Source organism: Papio anubis, chromosome 20 (genome assembly GCF_008728515.1).
Source record: "Papio anubis isolate 15944 chromosome 20, Panubis1.0, whole genome shotgun sequence".
NCBI lineage: Eukaryota > Metazoa > Chordata > Mammalia > Primates > Cercopithecidae > Papio > Papio anubis.
In genome coordinates, this window is record NC_044995.1 from 4,743,084 (window position 1) to 4,762,838 (window position 19,755).

At 57.5% G+C, this 19,755-nt stretch overlaps 1 protein-coding gene across 2 annotated transcripts in view; it reads left to right on the top strand.

Moving 5' to 3' along the window:
• The window catches only part of AP2A1 (adaptor related protein complex 2 subunit alpha 1), a 42,145-nt gene that overhangs the window by 21,832 nt on the left and 558 nt on the right, over positions 1-19,755 (top strand). The window contains exons 5-23 of one of the 2 annotated variants that reach the window (XM_003915921.3): positions 4,851-4,980; positions 5,760-5,861; positions 8,732-8,840; positions 12,199-12,349; positions 12,724-12,892; positions 13,025-13,162; positions 13,438-13,620; positions 14,454-14,551; positions 14,883-15,114; positions 15,208-15,375; positions 15,468-15,628; positions 16,015-16,080; positions 16,428-16,484; positions 16,592-16,674; positions 16,782-16,871; positions 18,655-18,778; positions 18,863-18,979; positions 19,074-19,143; positions 19,321-19,455. In XM_003915921.3, coding sequence (XP_003915970.1) covers positions 4,851-4,980; positions 5,760-5,861; positions 8,732-8,840; positions 12,199-12,349; positions 12,724-12,892; positions 13,025-13,162; positions 13,438-13,620; positions 14,454-14,551; positions 14,883-15,114; positions 15,208-15,375; positions 15,468-15,628; positions 16,015-16,080; positions 16,428-16,484; positions 16,592-16,674; positions 16,782-16,871; positions 18,655-18,778; positions 18,863-18,979; positions 19,074-19,143; positions 19,321-19,455 — 2,383 coding nt within the window. The remainder of the gene's footprint in view (positions 1-4,850; positions 4,981-5,759; positions 5,862-8,731; positions 8,841-12,198; positions 12,350-12,723; positions 12,893-13,024; positions 13,163-13,437; positions 13,621-14,453; positions 14,552-14,882; positions 15,115-15,207; positions 15,376-15,467; positions 15,629-16,014; positions 16,081-16,427; positions 16,485-16,591; positions 16,675-16,781; positions 16,872-18,654; positions 18,779-18,862; positions 18,980-19,073; positions 19,144-19,320; positions 19,456-19,755) is intronic. The other variant, XM_003915920.3, reaches the window with a different exon arrangement.

Below are 19,755 nucleotides of genomic sequence, written 5' to 3' on the forward strand. Positions count from 1 at the left end.
CCCCGGCTGCCACCAGTCTGCTTTCTTTTTTTTTTTTTTTTTTTTGAGACGGAGTCTCGCTCTGTCGCCCAGACTGGAGTGCAGTGGCCGGATCTCAGCCCACTGCAAGCTCCGCCTCCCGGGTTCACGCCATTCTTCCGCCCCAGCCTCCCGAGTAGCTGGGACCACAGGCGCCCGCCACCTCGCCCGGCTAATTTTTTGCATTTTTCAGTAGAGACGGGGTTTCACCGTGTTAGCCAGCATGGTCTCGATCTCCTGACCTCGTGATCCGCCCGTCTCGGCCTCCCAAAGTGCTGGGATTACAGGGTTGAGCCACCGCGCCCGGCCCAGTCTGCTTTCTGTCACGGATTTGCCTAATGTGGACATTTTGTAGAAATGGAACTGCACAGTGGCCTTCTGTGTCTGGCTTCTTCCACTCAACAAGATGTTTTTCAGGTTCATCCACATTGTGGTGCATATCCATGATTTGCCGGAGATAGAGTATTGCTCTGCTGCCCAGGCTGGAGTGCAGTGACATGATCATAGCTCACTGCAGCCCTGACCTCCCAGGCTCAGGTGATCCTCCCACGTCAGCCACTCCAGTAGCCTGGACTGCAGGCACAAGCCACCACGCCTGGCTAATTTTTGAACTTTTTATAGAAACGAGGTCTCACTATATTACCCAGGCTGGTCTTGAACTCCTGAGCTCAAGTGAACCTCCATGGCCTCAGCTTCTCAAAGTGCTGGGATTACAGGCGTGAACCACTGTGCCTGATTGGTGGTTTTATTTTTTATGCCTGGGTATGCAGCTTGATATTGTGTAGTTTAAGCTTTTCCTAAGTAGCACCACAACCCTTATTCCACTTAAGCAAGTTGATAAATAGCTCTTATTCCTTTGTGTGGTCTCCTTATCTGTAAATAGAGATGATAGAATCCGCGTCCTTAGAGGGCTGTGGTGGAGAGTGAGCGAGCTGTGTGGAAGTGCTTAGAGCAGAGCTTGGCCCGGAGTCAGGACTCGGAAGATGCGCTGTGGCTCGGGAGATGCGCGCCATCGCAGCGATGGGAAAGTGGCCCCGAGTCAGGGCTCGGGAGATGTGCGCCATGACAGAGATGGGAAAGTGGCCTGGAGTCAGGGCTCGGGAGATGCGCTGTGGCTCTGGAGATGCACGCCTTGGCGTGACGGGAAAGTGGCCCGGAGTGAGGGCTCGGGAGATGCGCTGTGGCTTGGGAGACGCGCGCCGTGGCAGCGATGGGAAAGTGGCCCCGAGTCAGGGCTCGGGAGATGTGCGCCATGACAGAGATGGGAAAGTGTCCCCTCCGGCCCCGAGTCAGGGCTCGGGAGATGGGCACTGTTGCAGCGATGGGAGAGTGGCCAGGAATCAGGGCTGGGGAGATGCCTACCATGACTGAGATGGGAAAAGTGCTGTCATAAATGGAGCATCATCTGTGGACAGGCTTCTTGCTGGTTTCTGGTTCTAACTTGATGATCACTGGGCTGTGAACGTTCCTGTAGGGTGGGCGTCTGGGGGCAGCACTTTTGGTCTTGGTCTACTTCACACACAGCGGTGGCCTTTCTGGACAGAGGGAGCCCAGAGCCTCTCCAGAGGGCCTGTCCCTGTGTCCGCCCCCAGCTGCAGCACACGAGGGTTCCCAGCACTTTGGGAGGCTGTGGCAACAGGTGTCAGCTGGGCAGGTATCTGCCTGGCTGATGGCAGGAGCCAGCTGCTGGGTGGCTGCACATCCAGTGAGACTTGTTGCCACAGGCCTTTGACTCGTGCAGGTCTGCCCTGAGGACTTCTCCCCATGTCCTTTGCCGTCCATTGGGTGTTTTCTGGGAAAGCCTTTACTGATAGGCCATGACTGGGCCAGTCTTGACAGCTCCCCACGCCTCCTCTTACTCAAGGCTATGGCCATGCACCACACAGTCTCATTTCTTTTTTTTTTCTTTTTTCTTTTCTTTTCTTTTTTTTTTTTTTTTGAGACAGAGTCTCGCTCTGTTGCCCAGGCTGGAGTGCAGTGGTGCGATCTCGGCTCACTGCAACCTCAAGTGATTCTCTTGCCCCAGCCTCCCGAGTAGCTGGGATTACAGGCACACGCCACCACACCCTGCTAATTTTTGTATTTTTAGAAGAGATGGGGTTTCACCATGTTGACCAGGCTGGTCTCAAACTCCTGACCTCAGGTGATCCACCGCCTCAGTGTCCCAAAAGTGCTCGGATTATAGGCGTGAGCCACTGCACCTGGCCTTTTTTTTTTTTTTTTTTTGATGGAGTCTCACTCTGTTGCCCAGGCTGGAGTGCAGTGGCGCGATCTCGGCTCACTGCAAGCTCCGCCTCCCGGGTTCACGCCATTCTCCTGCCTCAGCCTGCTGAGTAGCTGGGACTACAGGCGCCCGCCACCGCGCCCGGCTAATTTTTTGTATTTTTTAATAGAGACGGAGTTTCACCGTGGTCTCGATCTCCTGACCTTGTGATCCGCCCGCCTCGGCCTCCCAAAGTGCTGAGATTACAGGCGTGAGCCACCGCGCCTGACCCTTCTTTTTTTTTTTTTTTGTGGAGATGGGGTTTCACCATGTTGACCAGGCCAGTCTCAAACACCTAGCCTCAAGTGATCCACCTGCCTCAGCCTCCCAAAGTGTTGGGATTATAGGCATAAGCCACCATGCCTGGCCCACAGTCTTATTTCTTTGTCCCCAAAGTTGACAAGGCTCTTCATTTTCCTGAAGGGGAAACAGCTCATCAGAGAGGGTCAGTGGCTTACCCCAAACTGCGCCCCACAGTCACAGCCTCAGGCAGGCGTGTCTGACCCCAGAAGGTGCTCCCTTGGGATCCTCTTCTAGAACAACATCATGCTCCATGCTCTTTGCTGTGCTGGGAGCTGGGTTACGGTTGGGGCCTGGAGTCAGCCCTCTGAGATGGGCTGCCCGCTGGCTGCCAGGTTCTGTGCCAGACAAGTACAAGTGCCCACACTGCTTTCCTGTGGCTGCTGTGATGAATTACCACAAGCACAGCAGTGTCAAACACCAGTTCTGGACGTCGGAAGTCCAACATCCATCTCATGGCCAGGGCTGGTCCCTTCCGGGGGCCCTAGAGGAGAGGCCATGTCCTTGCCTTCTCCAGCTCCTAGAGGCCACCTGCTTTCCTTGGCTCGTGGCCCCTTCCCCCATCCCCAAAGGCAGTGGCGTGGCATCTTCTCTCCTGCCTGACCTCTGTTCCATCCTCACATCATCTCTCTCTGACTCTGAACTGTATCTTTCCCTTATAAGGACCCTGTGATGACATCGGGTCCACCTGGATCACCCAGGATCCTCTCTCCAGCTCATGATCCTTAACTTCTTCATATCTGCAAAGTACCCCCACCCTTTTTTTTTGTTTGGAGACGGGGTCTTGCTCTGCCACCTACCCAGGCTGCAGCCTTCACCTCCCAGGCTCAAGCGATCCTCCCACCTCAGCCTGCCAAATAGCTGGGTCTCCAGGCATGCGCCACCACGCTTGGCTAATTCTCGTATTTCTAGTAGAGATGGGGGTCTCACCATGTTGCCCAGACTGGTCTCGAACTCCTGGGCTCAAGTGATCCTCCTGCCTCAGCCTCCCAAAGTGCTGGGATTACAGGCGTGAGCCACCCTAACCCTCAGAACCTGTGGATATGTTCCCTTGGATTCAAAAGGGCCTTGCAAAGTCTGTTCCCTCACAATAGCCAGAGGGACACTTTAAACACCTATCAAAAACACACCATTTCTTCAGTTTGCTGTGGAGAGAAGATAAATGAGTGAATCCATCCAGAGACCTGTGGGAGTGCTGGACAGGCCGAAGGGGTCTGGGGGTAGCTGTTCCTGCTGTCACGTTAATGTCACGCTGATTCTCTGCTCACCACCCACAGCGGCTTCCATCCCCCAATCGGTAAAAAACCAAGTCCTCACTGCAACCCACAAGGCTCTGCAGGGTCTGGCCCTATGTTCCCTCCCTGTCCTATCTGCAGCCTCTTGCCCCATGGCTCAGGCTGCAGCCCCCAGGCCTCCGCAGCCCCCAGGCCTCCTCGCTGCTCCTCCTATGCGCAGGCTCCGCCTTCCTGATGGTCCTGGCACAGGCTGTCCCCTCTGCCTGGGACGTTCTGTTGCAGAGGATTTTCAGTCTTTCCTCATCAAGTTACTCTGTTTTGTTTATTTTAAATGTTTTTATTTATTTAGAGACAGATCTAACTCTGTTGCCCAAGCTAGAGGGAGTGCAGTGGCACACTTGTGGCGCACTGCAGCCTCGACCTCCCAGGCTCAAGCAGTCTTCCCACCTCACCCTCCCAAGTAGCTAGGATTACAAGCCTGCGCCACCACAGCCAGCTAATTTTTGCATTTTTGAAGAGACTGGGTCTCACTGTTGTCCAGGCTGGTCTTGAACTTATGGCCTCAAGTGATCCTCCCACCTCGGCCTCCCAAAGTGCTGGGATTACAGGCATGAGCCACCATGCCCAGCCCTGACAGTATTTGATGTACGTGTTTTCGTGGTGCTGTCTGACATGTAAGGACAAGTGTTTGGACCACTTTGTTCGCCACTCTATCCACGGCGCCCACAGCACTGCCTGGTACCCCATGGGCACCCAGTAGGTGCTTGGTGAATGAATGAAGGTGCAGAGCCAGGCCTGACATGTTCCTGAGCCCTGCTAGGGACCCCATGAGGTTACTGAGATGCAGTCATTTTGCAGATGAAGACACTGAGTTCTGGTGGGCCATGAGGGCGGCGCCAGATTGGATCCTGCGGTAGCCTGGCTGTCTGTCCCTCTCACTGGCCTCGCACACCCTTCCTGGGAGAAACAGGAGAGGAGGGGAGGTGCTGGGGTCACTGACTCTGCTTCCCCTGCCCCACATGGTGTACCCACAGGGACAGCATGGACAGCGTCAAGCAGAGTGCAGCCCTGTGCCTTCTGCGACTCTACAAGGCCTCGCCTGACCTGGTGCCCATGGGCGAGTGGACGGCACGCGTGGTACACCTGCTCAATGACCAGCACATGGTGAGCCCTCTGCCCTCACGCCTCCTGGATGCCCGGGGCTCCACCTCAGCCCTGACCCCCCTGGATGCCCGAGGCTCCCACCTCAGCCCTGACCCCCCCTGGATGCCTGGGGCTCCCTCCTTGGCCCAGACCCCCTGGATGCCCGGGGCTACGCCCTCGGCTCTGACCCCCTGGATGCCTGGGGCTCCCCCTTCGGCCCAGACCCCCTGGATGTCTGGGGCTCCTCACTTGGCTCTGACGTTCACCAGGCACCAGAAACCATGATCCAGTGTCCCTGGTACTCATTACCTGCCCAAGTGTCCAGAAACCCTCCCATCCCCATCTCTGACACTCGCCTGGCTGGCTAGGGATCCTGTCCAGTGACCCCCACACCCCTCACCAACCACCCAGCCCCTTAGAAAATCCCACTCTCTGTTTCTGATACCCGGAGATTCCCCCAACAGCGCCCATCACCTGCCCACCGGCACAGAAACCTTGACCCCTGTCCCACTCACCATAGTCCCAACTCTCTGGAGTCCCACCCCTTCACTGCTCCTTACCCAGCTGCCTGGGGTCCTGCCAGGGATACCCCACACACCCAGGTCAGTGCTGGTCATGGTGCCCGAGGCCCCGTGTCCTCCTCACCCCACCTCTGAAGCACGCACAGTGACACGTGTGCACACCCCTAAACCCCATCCTCCCAACTGCACACACAGCCCGACCTTGCCCCGCTCCTGAGCCTCTGCTCTCAGGTGCCCGCCTCCCCCAGGGCCTGACTTGCCTCTCCTCTGCCCCTGCAGGGCGTGGTCACGGCTGCTGTCAGCCTCATCACCTGTCTCTGCAAGAAGAACCCAGACGACTTCAAGACGTGCATCTCCCTGGCTGTGTCGCGCCTCAGCCGGGTGGGTGTGGCCTAGATGCTGGCTGCAGGAGGTGGCCTTGGCATCCCTGTGCCCTCTGACACCCCCCAGGTCCCCACCCTCCCTGAGAGGCAGCCCAGCCCAAGGTTTACAAACTCAAGCTCTGAGCTGGATTCCTCCTGGCTCGGCCTCTTCCTGGCTGGGTGGCCCCGGACAAGTGGCTTCACCTCCCTGGCCTCAGCTGCCCCCTGTGTTCAGTGGGGTTAATACCAGTGCCCGCCTGGAGGCACAGAGCGCTGTGGATAAAGTGCTCAGAACAGGGCCTCGCAGGCCGAGCACCCTGGGAGCCAGAGCTGCCCCCTGCCCTCCTCCCTCTCCCGCTCCTCTCTCTGTCTCCCGCCTTCCCTCTTCTGGCTTTGCCTCCCGCCTCTGTCTTTCCTGTGCAGCCTCACTCCTGCCTGGCGTCCCTCTCCCACCTTTGCTCCTGTCCTGCCCAGGAACATCCCTTGAGGCCTTATGCATGCCAGGCTCCATGTGGGGTGACACCAGGGACACAGATGAGTCAGAAACCAAGCTCTGCACTTAAGGAGCTCCCTGTCCTGCTTGCAGGGAGGTGACTCAGTCACCGATTATCAGAAAAGGGGTGACTTGCACTATAATGGAGGTAGGACAGGGCACCCATAGGAGGCACTTAACCCAGGCTGGGAGTCCACAAAGGCTTCCTGGGGCCGGTGAAGGCTTCCCTGAATTGAGACTTGGAGCACACATGCATGTCTGCTGGGCAGGTAGAGAGAGGCCTGGATTCACAGGCAAAGAGAAGAACACACCAGCTCACGCAGCTACTCATTATTTCTTTCTCAGGGTTTTTGTTTTGTTTTGTTTTGTTTTTTTAAAAGAGGGTCTCACTGTCACCCAGGCTGGAGTGCAGTAGTGCAACCATGGTTCACTGCAGCCTCTGGCTCCTAGGCTCAAGCGATCTCTCGCCTCAGCCTCCCGAGTAGCTGGGACTGCAGGTGGCTAATTTTTTTTTTTTTTCCTTTTTTTTTGAGATGGAGTCTCACTCTGTTGCCCAGCCTGGACTGCAGTGGCGCTTTCTTGGCTCACTGCAAGCTCCGCCTCCCAGGTTCACGCCATTCTCCTGCCTCAGCCTCCCGAGTAGCTGGGACTACAGGCGCCCGCCACCGCGCCCGGCTAATTTTTTGTATTTTTAGTAGAGACGGGGTTTCACCTTGTTAGCCAGGATGGTCTCGATTTCCTGACCTCGTGATCCGCCCACCTCGGCCTCCCAAAGTGCTGGGATTACATGTGTGAGCCACCGCGCCCGGCCACTAATTTTTGTATTTTTTGTAGAGATCAGTCTTGCTTTGTTGTCCACACTGGTCTCAAACTCCTGGCTTCAAGTGATCCTCCCGCCTCAGCCTCCCAAAGTGCTGGGATTACAGGTGTGAGCCGCTGTGCTCAGCCTCAGTCACTGTTTCATCCATTCATCACACGTCCGAATGCTGGAGTGTGCCGGGATGACAGTGAGGCAGGAACACAGACCAGCACAGAGGTGGGCCAGAGCTTCCTGGAGAAGGGCTTTGCAAGGTTGAATAGGAGTTTGCAATGAGGAAAAAAAGTCACATGATCTTTCCTTTTTTTTTTTTTTTGAGATGGAGTTTCACTCTTATTGCCCAGGCTGGGTGCCAGGCTGGTGCCCAGGCACCATCTTGGCTCACTGCAACCTCCGCTTCCCGCAATTCTCCTGCCTCAGACTCCCAAGTAGCTGGGATTACAGGCATGTGCCACCACGCTGGCTGATTTTGTATTTTTAGTAAAGATGGGGTTTCACCATGTTGGTCAGGCTGGTCTCAAACTCCTGACCTCAGGTGATCTGCCCACCTTGGCCTCCCAAAGTGCTGGGATTACAGGTGTGAACCACCGTGCCTGGGCCAATCTTTCTTTTTCTTTCTTTTTTTTTAATTTGAGACGGAGTTTTACTCTATTGCCTGGGCTGGAGTGCAGTGGCGCCATATTGGCTCACTGCAACGTCTGCTTTCCAGGTTCAAGGAATTTTCCTGCCTCAGCCTCCCAAGTAGCTGGGATTACAGGCATGCACCACCATACCCAGCTAATTTTTGTATTTTTAGTAGAGATGGGGTTTCGCCATGTTGGTCAGGTTTGTCTTGAACTCCTGATCTCAGGTGATCCACCCCGCTTGGTCTCCCAAAGTGCTGGGATTACAGGTGTGAGCCACTGCGCCCAGCCATGATCTTTCAGTCTTTCACTAATTCCCTGCCTCTTCCCCGAACCTCTTCCTATCTGACCTTGTATTAGGCCTAGGGACCCAGAAAAGGGTCAGACCCAATCCCTGCCCTTGAGTAGCTTTGAGCCTTGTAGGGGGACTACAGGAAACAGCCTCCGGGAGCCAGCATGCTGTGTGCTCTGATGGAGGAAACCTGGGGCAGGGGAGGCTCAGAGCGTCCCATGTGAGGAGGGGGCCTGGGACTGTCACACAGAAGGGAACCAGCAGAGACCTTTCCTGCCCACCGCACACTAGCATTACTTGGAAAGATCAACCAGCCAGGCTTAGTCCTAGTTTTGCCCCCATCTTGTGTGCCTGACCCTTCCTCGCTCCCTTCCCAGAGCCTCAGATTCCTGCTTCATAAAACCATCACATTGGCTGGGCATGGTGGCTCATGCCTGTAACCCTAGGACATTGGGGGGCTGAGGTGGGAGGATTGCTTGAGGCCATGAGTTCTAGACCCGTCTGGGCAACATAGTGAGACCCTGTCTCTACAAAAAAACCCACTAACAAAACTTAACACTGACAGCACTGCCCTTGGAAGGCACCATTTGCTCCACCCTGGCATGTGAGCCCATGTGCCCCTCCCACCCCAGCCACCAACCTATTCCTTGCTCTTCCCCCGCAGATTGTCTCCTCAGCCTCCACCGACCTCCAGGACTACACCTACTACTTTGTCCCAGCGCCCTGGCTCTCGGTGAAGCTCCTGCGGCTGCTGCAGTGCTACCCGCCTCCAGGTAACGAACGCCGCGCACTCCCCAACCCGGGGTGGCCTGCTGCTGGCATCTGGGGGCCTCCAGCTCCACAGCGCGCCAGGTGGGACTGGAGGGTCTGGGTCAGGATTTCTCTGAAGCTGGGGTGGTTCCTCAGTCCCCTGTTACGTGGCTGCAGTGGGGGTGGCAAGCGGGCAGCGCGAGGCCCAGTGCCTACCCTGTGCGGCATCATCGATCAGCCTCATTGCTGAGGTCCCTGCTACCCAGGCTCTCGTTCCAGCCCTGTCACTAGGGGCTGTTACTGCGCCTGTTTTCTAGATGAGGAATCTGAGACTGGGAGAGGGAGCTCCTGGCCCAGGGTCACCCACCCGGGCAGTGGGTGATTCCAGGCTGTGCTGTCTGAATTACCATAGCCCTGTTAGGGGTTTTCACGTCTGGTGGGCACCTTCCCTTACCGCTCACGGTCCCAATAGCCAGTGTGTATGAAACTCCTGTAGTGAGCCAGGCACTGTGCAGGGGGGCGCCTGCACCTGCCGAACAGAGCTGGCAAGGAGGAACGGCCAGTGTGATATGCACACAGGGAGGCTGAGGCTTGAAGGTGAGACATCACCATTCTAGGCATTGAGTAAGCGGCAGTCAGCCCCCAGACTCTCTGCTATAAACCCCTCCCTCTGCCACTGAGCTCCCCTGGGCTTCTGTCGCCTTGGCTGACTGACTTCATGGAGCAGTTTCTTGGGACCCTGTGCTGAGGGGCCTGCCGCACAGTAGGTGCTAATGCACCAGTTCCCTCCATTCAGCCAGCATGCCCAGCACCTGCCAGGGGCCAGGGCCGATGTACGCCACCGAATCTCTGGGTGTGCATGCCTGTGTTCATGCCTGTGTGTGTGTGCATGTTCATCTGTGTGTGTCGATACCTGTCCGTGTGCATGCACGTCTGCGTGCATCCCCCTGTATGTGGATGTCATCGTGTGTGTGTGTCTGTGTCTATATGTGGCAGTGTGTTCATGGTATCTCTGTGTCCCTCTATGTGTGTACATGTGTATGTATCAGTGTGTGCATCTACATGTGTACCTGTCTGTGCACGCAAGTGGGTGTGTACATGAGTGTAGACACCTGTCTGCATGCCTGTGTATGCGTGTCTCAATGCTTGCCAGCATGCATTGTGTCTGTGCACGTCCCTCTGCACATGGCATGTGTGTGCACACTCTATAACTGAGTGTATGATATTGAGGTGACACCAGAGGCCCATCTTGTGTGAAGCCAGTGATGAATTCTGTTGTGTGACCCTGGGGACATGTCTTCCTTCTCTGGGCCTCTTTTTCATCCTGTGAAGAAGGGCTTAGGTCATGCTTTAAGCCCACGTCCACCCCAGAAGGCCCAGTTGGTAATTCTGTGGTACACCCAGGGCAGGCACCTCACCCACTCCAACCCTCGGTGGTGTAGGAAGTGCAGATACAGCCCTGTCCTGAGGCTGGGTCTGAGGACACACCAACCCTGTGTCACCTCCTTTTCAGCAAATGGTAGTGGGCTACTGCCAATTTGTTTCCAAGTCATTTTTTTTTCACATGCATTGTGAAAAGTTTCCCAACATCCACACAAGTAGAGAGATGTCATTACTTAGACTTCACATTTTGCCATGTATGCATGCTCTTGTTTTATTTTCTTCTGAAATATTTAAAAGTAAATTACATACATCATGATGTTTTGCCTTTAAATATGTTGTTCTGGGCCAGGCATGGCAGCTCATACCTGTAATCCCAGCAATTTGGGAGGCCGAGGCAGGAGGATCACTTGAGCTCAGGAGTTCGAGACCAGTCTGGCCAACATGGCGAAACCCCATCTCTACAAAAAATACAAAAAATTAGCCAGGTGTGGTGGTGTATGACTGTAGTCCCAGCTACTCAGGAGGCTGAGATGGGAGGATCGATTGAACCCGGGAGGCGGAGGTTGCAGTGAGCCAGGATTGCGCCACTGCACTCCAGCTTGGGTGACAGAGTGAGACTCTGTCTCAAAAACAAAAAACAAAAAACAATATATATCACAGTACAGTCTAGGATCACATATTCAATTGGATTCTGCCAGGTTTAGTGGCTTACACTGTAATCCTGGCACTCTGGGAGACTGAGGCAGAAGGATCGCTTGAGCCCAGGAGTTTGAGATCAGTCTGGGCGACATAGTTGCCCTGTTTACAAAAACAGGATTTAAATTGGATTCTGTCTTGTACAGTTTCTCGTAGTCTGGACTAGCCCCCACACCTGTTTCTGGAGAAACCAGGAGATGCCATTGCCATGTGTCCCATGGTGGCGACTGGCCTCATTGCTGCCTTGTGGTGTCTTTTAGCTTGTTCCTCTATCTGGTGAATTTTCCTGTAGATTTGCGGCAGCATTTTTTGCTGGAATACTTGACAGCTCTTAATATACACTTGAAAAGACGTCACGGCCGGGCGCGGTGGCTCAAGCCTGTAATCCCAGCACTTTGGGAGGCCGAGGCGGGCGGATCACGAGGTCAGGAGATCGAGACCATCCTGGCTAATAGGGTGAAACCCCGTCTCTACTAAAAAAAATACAAAAAACTAGCCGGGCGAGGTGGTGGACGCCTGTAGTCCCAGCTACTCGGGAGGCTGAGGCAGGAGAATGGCGTAAACCCGGGAGGCGGAGCTTGCAGTGAGCTGAGATCTGGCCACTGCACTCCAGCCTGGGCGACAGAGCGAGACTCCGTCTCAAAAAAAAAAAAAAAAAAAAAAAAGAAAAGACGTCACATGCTGGGAAATGTAGTGATTGGTGTTCCTGTGAGCTTCTGGCTGGCGTCTGTCAGTGGTAGAGAGCTCTGGAGGGTGAGGGGGTGCCTGGTTGAGCCTTGTGTCCTTTGACCTTCCAGCCTCTAGGCCCAGAGGATGGCACCAAGTGTGCCTGCAGCGGTCTTTTGCTGAACGGACACTTGGGTGGGTGGCTGGTGCACTTTTGTCAGGGGCTGCTCGGCACTCGCACCAGTCCTTGGGAAGGCCTGGGTTTGGGGGCATCTCTTGGGAAGGTTCCTGGAGCTTCTTTTGCTCAGTGAGAAACCTGAGGAGCCTCAGAGCTGCAGATGAGGAAACTGAGGCTCACATGGGTGCCACCTCTTGCCCGAGAGGGTCAGAGCAGGAGGAGAGCCCAGGACTGGGGATAGATCCTGTGTCTCCAGAGGTGCCTTGTCTCACCTCCTCTGCTGGGCTGGGAAGAGGTTCAGGGAGCAGAGACCCTGGCCCTGAGCTGCAGAATTCTCAAGGTCAGAGGCACCCCGAGCTCCTCCCTTGGAAGACAGGAGCTGGGGCATGGCCACCACCACAGCTGGTTTGCCAGGCGGGCAGGACACTCAGCCAGGTGCGTCCCCTTCATTTCCCCAGAGGATGCGGCCGTGAAGGGGCGGCTGGTGGAATGTCTGGAGACTGTGCTCAACAAGGCCCAGGAGCCCCCCAAATCCAAGAAGGTGCAGCACTCCAACGCCAAGAACGCCATCCTCTTCGAGACCATCAGCCTCATCATCCACTATGACAGGTGCCCGCCTGGGCCCACCAGGGCCTGATGCCCGGGGCCAGGAAGGAGGGGCGTGGAGGCCCGGACTCCTGGGTCCTAGGCAGAGGGCAGGGAATCTTGACTTTTAGGTAGGGTAGTAGGAGGATGGGGCTGTGAAGTGTCACCTGTGAGGTTGGTGCTGGGGCGCTTCTTGGGGGCAGAATTGCTGGGTATCTTTCTCTGGGCTCAAAGGCCCAGCTGTCTGGGTCACCGGAGGTGCAGGACTGCAATGTAGGGCTGGCAAGGTTAAGACCTGGATCCTTGGGGGCTGTGAGGTGGGTCAGCTGGGGCCCGAGTCCTCCACCTCCTCCTGTCAGTTTCTCTCACTATCCCTTTCTTGTGGCCCCTGCGGGCAGTGAGCCCAACCTCCTGGTGCGGGCCTGCAACCAGCTGGGCCAGTTCCTGCAGCACCGGGAGACCAACCTGCGCTACCTGGCCCTGGAGAGCATGTGCACGCTGGCCAGTTCCGAGTTCTCCCATGAAGCCGTCAAGACGCACATTGACACCGTCATCAATGCCCTCAAGGTGTGACCCCTTGGAGCCCACTTGGGCCTGCCACCCCCCTCAGAAAGACCAGAGGCTCAGAGGCCCTTGGGTGGCCAACCCTGTGCCAACAGGGAGTCTAAAACACACCTGGGCCCTGCTGTCCACCCTCAGACGGAGCGGGACGTCAGCGTGCGGCAGCGGGCAGCTGACCTCCTCTACGCCATGTGTGACCGGAGCAATGCCAAGCAGATCGTGTCGGAGATGCTGCGGTACCTGGAGACGGCCGACTATGCCATCCGCGAGGAGATCGTGAGTGCTGCGGGGTGCGGGCTGGACTTGTGGGTCTGAGGGAGGGGGTGACTCGGGGCTTGGACTCTTGGGTCCGAGGGAAGAGGGGCTGGAGCCTGGATACCTGGATCTGAGGGAGAGGTGTCTGGTGGCCTGGATTCCTGGGTCTGAGGGAGGAGGGGCTGGGACCTGGACTCCTGGGTCTCCAGATGGGGGCAGTGGTGAGCCCAGAGCCAGGTGAGTGAAAGCCCGACTCAGCCTGCGGGCACTCTGTCTCTCACACGCTCCGGCGCCAGGTCCTGAAGGTGGCCATCCTGGCTGAGAAGTACGCCGTGGACTACAGCTGGTATGTGGACACCATCCTCAACCTCATCCGCATCGCGGGCGACTATGTGAGTGAAGAGGTGTGGTACCGTGTGCTACAGATCGTCACCAACCGTGATGACGTCCAGGGCTACGCCGCCAAGACGGTCTTTGAGGTCAGCATTCCTGACCCTGACCCCCATGACCCCACGACAGGACCTAGAGGCAGAGCAAGGACGGCCGGGGCTGTGGGGCCTGCCAGCCCCTGGCCACCCTCCTCCTGCACCGCTGTGACCTCAGAGTGGGGCCTCTGCCTCTCTGGGCCAACCCAGGGCACCCAGGGCTCTGAGTCCCTCCCACCCTCCTGATGTGAGGAGTCCCCAGGGCATGGGCATGGGGAGCCCGGTGTGCAGTCCCGGCCCCAGATCTCGGTAGTTTCCATTTCCCTCTGCCCCAGGAAAGGGGACCTGCACAGCCCTGGTTTTTTTGTTTTTTTTTTTTTGGTGTGTTAGTTTGTTTTTTGGAGACGGAGTCTCACTCTGTCACCCAGGCTGGATTGGGGAGTGAGTGCCTTGGCGTGATCTTGGCTCGCTGCGACCTCCGCCTCCCAGCATCAAACCATTCTTCTGCCTCAGCCTCCCCAGTAGCTGGTACTACAGGCGCGTGCCACCACACCCAGCTAATTTGTTTGTATTTTTAATAGAGATGGGGTTTCACCATGTTGCCCAGGCTGGTTTCAAACTCCTGAGCTTGGGCAATCTGCCCGCCTCGGCCTCCCAAAATGCTAGGGTTACAGGCATGAGCCACCACGCCCAGCTCACAGCCCTGTTTTACGGCCTGTGTGAGCTTGGGCCGGTCACTCAACCTTTTTGTGCCTCAGTTTACCACCTATAACCCCACCCACAGCAGAGCTTTGAGGGTTCCACCATTCAGGAGGTGGTTGCACCCAGTGCTCCCAGAGAGGGCGCTCATTCTTGTCCTCTCCACGCCCTTCCCCGCCCCCCCCCAGGCGCTCCAGGCCCCCGCCTGTCATGAGAACATGGTGAAGGTTGGCGGCTACATCCTTGGGGAGTTTGGGAACCTGATTGCTGGGGACCCCCGCTCCAGGTGAGGGAGCCTCAGCCTGCGGGGGGAACACTACACACTTCTGACGGATCCAGGGCTTGAGGGATCCCCAGGGGTCTCAGGGTAGGCGGTGATGGGCTCCCATCCTCTCGGCCTCCACCCCAACCCACCTAGCAGGGTAAGAGAGGACCTCAGTCCCAGGATCATGGACAGAGTGTGACTGTGGCCCCTGCCTGGTGCCTGGGGAGGGCCACTCCCCTCCAGCGGCCTGGGGTCCTGGGACAGGTCCATCTCAGGGAGGGGCGCCTCTCGAGGGGGTTTCTGGGAGAGGGCAGTGGAGCCTGGCCCGGCTGACACCCACTCCCGTGCACAGCCCCCCGGTGCAGTTCTCCCTGCTCCACTCCAAGTTCCACCTGTGCAGCGTGGCGACGCGGGCGCTGCTGCTGTCCACCTACATCAAGTTCATCAACCTCTTCCCCGAGACCAAGGCCACCATCCAGGCCGTGCTGCGGGCCGGCTCCCAGCTGCGCAATGCTGACGTGGAGCTGCAGCAGCGAGCCGTGGAGTACCTCACCCTCAGCTCGGTGGCCAGCACCGACGTCCTGGTCAGAGCCTTGCCCCTCCCCACTCTGGCATACCCCCTTCCCGCTCTCCCCTCCTCCTGACCCGAACTGACCTTCCCCACCCAACTGCGCCAGGCTACAGTGCTGGAGGAGATGCCGCCCTTCCCCGAGCGCGAGTCGTCCATCCTGGCCAAGCTGAAACGCAAGAAGGGGCCAGGGGCTGGCAGTGCCCTGGATGATGGCCGGAGGGACCCAAGCAGCAATGACATCAACGGGGGCGTAGAGCCCACCCCCAGCACTGTGGTGAGTCCCCTGGGGTGGGCCCTGCCAGGGTGCCTGGGGCTGGGTCCTGCCAGGGTGCCATCTGTCCTCACCATGACCTGCGCTTCCTACAGTCGACGCCCTCGCCCTCCGCCGACCTCCTGGGGCTGCGGGCAGCCCCTCCCCCGGCAGCACCCCCGGCTTCTGCAGGGGCAGGGAACCTCCTGGTGGACGTCTTCGATGGCCCGGCCGCCCAGCCCAGCCTGGGGCCCACCCCCGAGGAGGCCTTCCTCAGGTAGCACCCCCTGGGCCCGGGCCCCTTCTCACAGCCACCCCCAGGGCTGTCCCTTCTCGGCCTCTGCCCACATTTTCCCTGAGCCCCTCCCCAGCCCCCTACTCGCTCCTCTCTCCATCCCGATGCCTTCGCCAGCCCTGGCTGCTGCCTCCCCTGCCCCAGCCTCCCTGCTCACACCCTCCCTCTCCCACTCTGGACTCCGCCGACACTGGCCACCCTTCGTTGTCTCCTTTCCTGTCACCGTTTCTCAGCCTGCTCTTCCTTTTCTCCTTCTCTCCTTCCCTTCTCCCTCTCTGTCTCTCTCTCTCTCCGGCCCTCTTGCTGCCTGTCTGGGATTGGCTGCCACGCCTGTCTTCTCTTGTCTGCTCTGGGATTGGATGGCCCAGCGAGCTGGAGCCGCCTGCCCCCGAGAGCCCCATGGCTTTGCTGGCTGACCCAGCTCCAGCTGCTGAGTAAGGGGTGGCCTGGGGTGGGAGGTCGCGGGGGGGCAGACTCGGGTGTCCCCAGGGAGAGTTAGGGGACTGGGAGCTCTCGTCAACGGGTTCCTGATGAGCAGCAGAGGCAAGGACTTTGAGGAAAGGGAAACTTGGTGCCTGCCGATGCGGGGGCACGGGCCAGGGTTCCATTCCCATTGGAGGCCACTGCTGGACGGATGTGAGGTTCCTCGAAGCTCTGTGAGGGGTCTGGATATGTGGTTCTGGGGTTCTGTCCTTAGGGTTTGTTCTCACACTCAATTGCTCTGGGTCTTCACCCCTCCCCACCAAGTCCCTTCCCATCTCACTCCGCTCCCTGCCTCCAGCCCAGGTCCTGAAGACATCGGCCCTCCCATTCCGGAAGCCGATGAATTGCTGAATAAGTGAGTCCTGGGAGAGGTGGGGGAGGGGAATGAGGACAGGTGCAGAGCCTAGGTCAGGTGCAGACAGGCACCCCCGTCATCCTGCGCCCCCTGCCACTCCCACCCAGGTTTGTGTGTAAGAACAACGGGGTTCTGTTCGAGAACCAGCTGCTGCAGATCGGAGTCAAGTCAGAGTTCCGGCAGAATCTAGGTGTGTCCCAGGGGACTGTGGGAATGGGTGGGAGGGAGACCTTGGGTTGGGCCTGGGGAAGGGGTCAGAGGGACTCAGATGGAGCTCTGCCTCCCCACCTACTGCAGGCCGCATGTATCTCTTCTATGGCAACAAGACCTCGGTGCAGTTCCAGAATTTCTCACCCACTGTGGTCCACCCCGGAGACCTCCAGACTCATATCCTCTCAGGCCCGGCCCAGCCTCCTGCCTCCAGGCCTGCCTCTCCAGGTCGGCCTTCCTCATCGTGGGGAAGCTGGCTGACCCAGGTCCACACTTCTCTTTAGCCCCTCTTGGGCACGCAGTTACTTCTCTGAGATTCAGTGTCTGCATCTGTAAGATGGGGGTGGGGTTCCTTCCCCCAGGACAGGAGATGACAGTGAAGTGGTGTGTGGGAGGCATTACTTCCAGAACTCACCTGCTCCAGGCCTCAGTTTGTCCCGGTCTGGCACCTTCCGTGTCCTGCCATTGTCCTCCACTGGGCTCCATGTCATGATGCCAGCACCTCCTGCACTCAGAAGCCAGGCCTGCGGGTCCAGACGCTGATCAGGCCTCCTCCTGTATGACCTAGGCTGAGTCACTTTGCCTATCTGGGCCTTCCTGTCCCCACCGGGAAGTGTATGTAGACCCTCCTCTTCCTCATAGGGTTATTGTGAAGATCAGAGTATCTGGAAAACCCTGGAAGGGTGGCTGGAGGTATCAGTACCCCCTGTTCCTTCTCTGGGCCTCCATTTCCACATTGATGAAATTAGAAAAGCTCAACCCCAAAACTCCTTCCGGCCGGGTGTGGGGGCTCATGCCTGTAATCCCAGCACTGGGAGGCTGAGGCCAGCGGATCATTTGAGGTTAGGAGTTCAAGACCAGCCTTGCCAACATGGTGAAACCCCATCTCCACTAAAAATACAAAAATTAGCTGGGTGGTAGTGGTGCGCGCCTATAATCCCAGCTACTCAGGAGGCTGAGACAGGAGAATTGCTTGAGCCTGGAGGTGGTGGTTGTGATGAGCCGAGATTGTATCACTGCACTCCAGTCTGGGCGACGGAGTGAGACCCTGTCTCAAAAAAATCAGAAACCAAATTCCCTCTTCCATAATTTCCAGAGGCTCGTGCAGGCAGCTCCGTGGAGGCAATGGCAAGAGAACATGAGACCCAGGCCTTCCCAGTGGGCTACTGACACGGATGCAGATGACAATAACACTAATTGCTACCGTCTTTGTGTACTTACCATGTACCGGGCACACAGACAAGTACTTGTAATGGATTTTTTTTTTAAATAGTGATGAGGCCTCACTGTGTTGCCCAGGCTTGTCTCAAACCCTTGGGCTCAGTGATCCTTCCCACCTTGGCCTCCCAAAGTGCTGGATTACAGGCGTGAGCCACCACACCCGGCTGGATTATTTCATCAACTCCTGAGGACATTTTACACATGTCCTTTTGTTGAGACAGGGCCTCACTCACCCAAGCGGGAGTGCAGTGGCACGAACACTGCTCACTGCAGCCTCGATCTTCTGGGCTCAAGGCATCCTCCTGCCTCAGCCTTCCAAGTAGCTGGGAGTACAGGTGCACATCACCACACCTGGCTAATTTTTTTTGTAGAGATGGGGTCTTGCCATGTTGCCCAATCTTACACATGTCCAGAGGCTTAGAGAGGTTAAGTGGCTGCCCACAGCCACTCAGGTGGGTAAGAGATGGGATTCAAACCCAAGTCAGCCTCCAGAGCTAATACTATTATGTCTCAGTGAGGTGTGACATTGTGGGAGGCCAAAGGAGGCACCTAGGGGGCGCCTCAGAGGTTTCCATAGTATGAACTTTGTAGTTGAACCTTGTAGGATTGAGTCCAGGATTGCACCATGGGGTCCCTCAAAGACCTGCAGGCGGGAGCTGCCGGCAGCTCTGGGGTTCCTGACCCAGACCTCCCGGGGGCCCGCCGCCTCTGTCTGGCTTCCTTGACCGCTGGCGGGCACAGCTGGCTGTGCAGACCAAGCGCGTGGCGGCGCAGGTGGATGGCGGCGCGCAGGTGCAGCAGGTGCTCAATATTGAGTGTCTGCGGGACTTCCTGACGCCCCCGCTGCTGTCCGTGCGCTTCCGGTAAGTGAGGTGCGGCGCGGCCAGTGGGCGGGGCCTCCGGGGCGAGGGGCGGGGCCTAACGGAGCCTCCCCCTCACCCCACCAGGTACGGTGGCGCCCCCCAGGCCCTCACCCTGAAGCTCCCAGTGACCATCAACAAGTTCTTCCAGCCCACAGAGATGGCGGCCCAGGATTTCTTCCAGCGCTGGAAGCAGCTGAGCCTGTGAGGGGTGGGGAGGGGGCGGCGCCAAAGCCGCGCCTCCGGGTGGGCGGGTCGGGCCGTCCAGGTCCCTGACTTGAACCTTCCCCGTCCCCAGCCCTCAACAGGAGGCGCAGAAAATCTTCAAAGCCAACCACCCCATGGACGCAGAAGTTACTAAGGCCAAGGTGAGAGACCGCGGGCGTGTTTGCTGGCCTAGGGCTGCTTTGCTTCTCTGAGCCTCTGTTTTCCCATCTGTAAAGTGGGGCCAATTCCCATCCCCAAGGGTTTTTGGGATCTGGGATGCCACTGTGTGGTAACTGACAGCTCTGGCACTCTCTGACGGCGGCCCCCCTCCCTCCCAGCTTCTGGGGTTTGGCTCTGCTCTCCTGGACAATGTGGACCCCAACCCTGAGAACTTCGTGGGGGCAGGGATCATCCAGACTAAAGCCCTGCAGGTGGGCTGTCTGCTCCGGCTGGAACCCAACGCCCAGGCCCAGGTGAGTGCTGCTGTGGGAGGCCTGAGGTCGGCAGGAAGGCCACCTGTCATCTCTGCGCCCACTCTTCCTGCCTCACTGTTCAATTCACGTCCCCCCTTTGACCCTCCTCCTCTCGCATCTCTTTGTCCACTTTTCCTCCTCTTTATCCATCAATCTTCTCTCCTGTCTCCAACCTCTGGTCTTCCTCTCCTCTTCCTGTCCCTCCCTGATTTCTACCTTTCCATATCGTTTCCACCTTTTTCTTCTCATTTATAATTTCCCTCCTTTCTGGCTCCTCCGTTGATTTCATTCTTACATTCT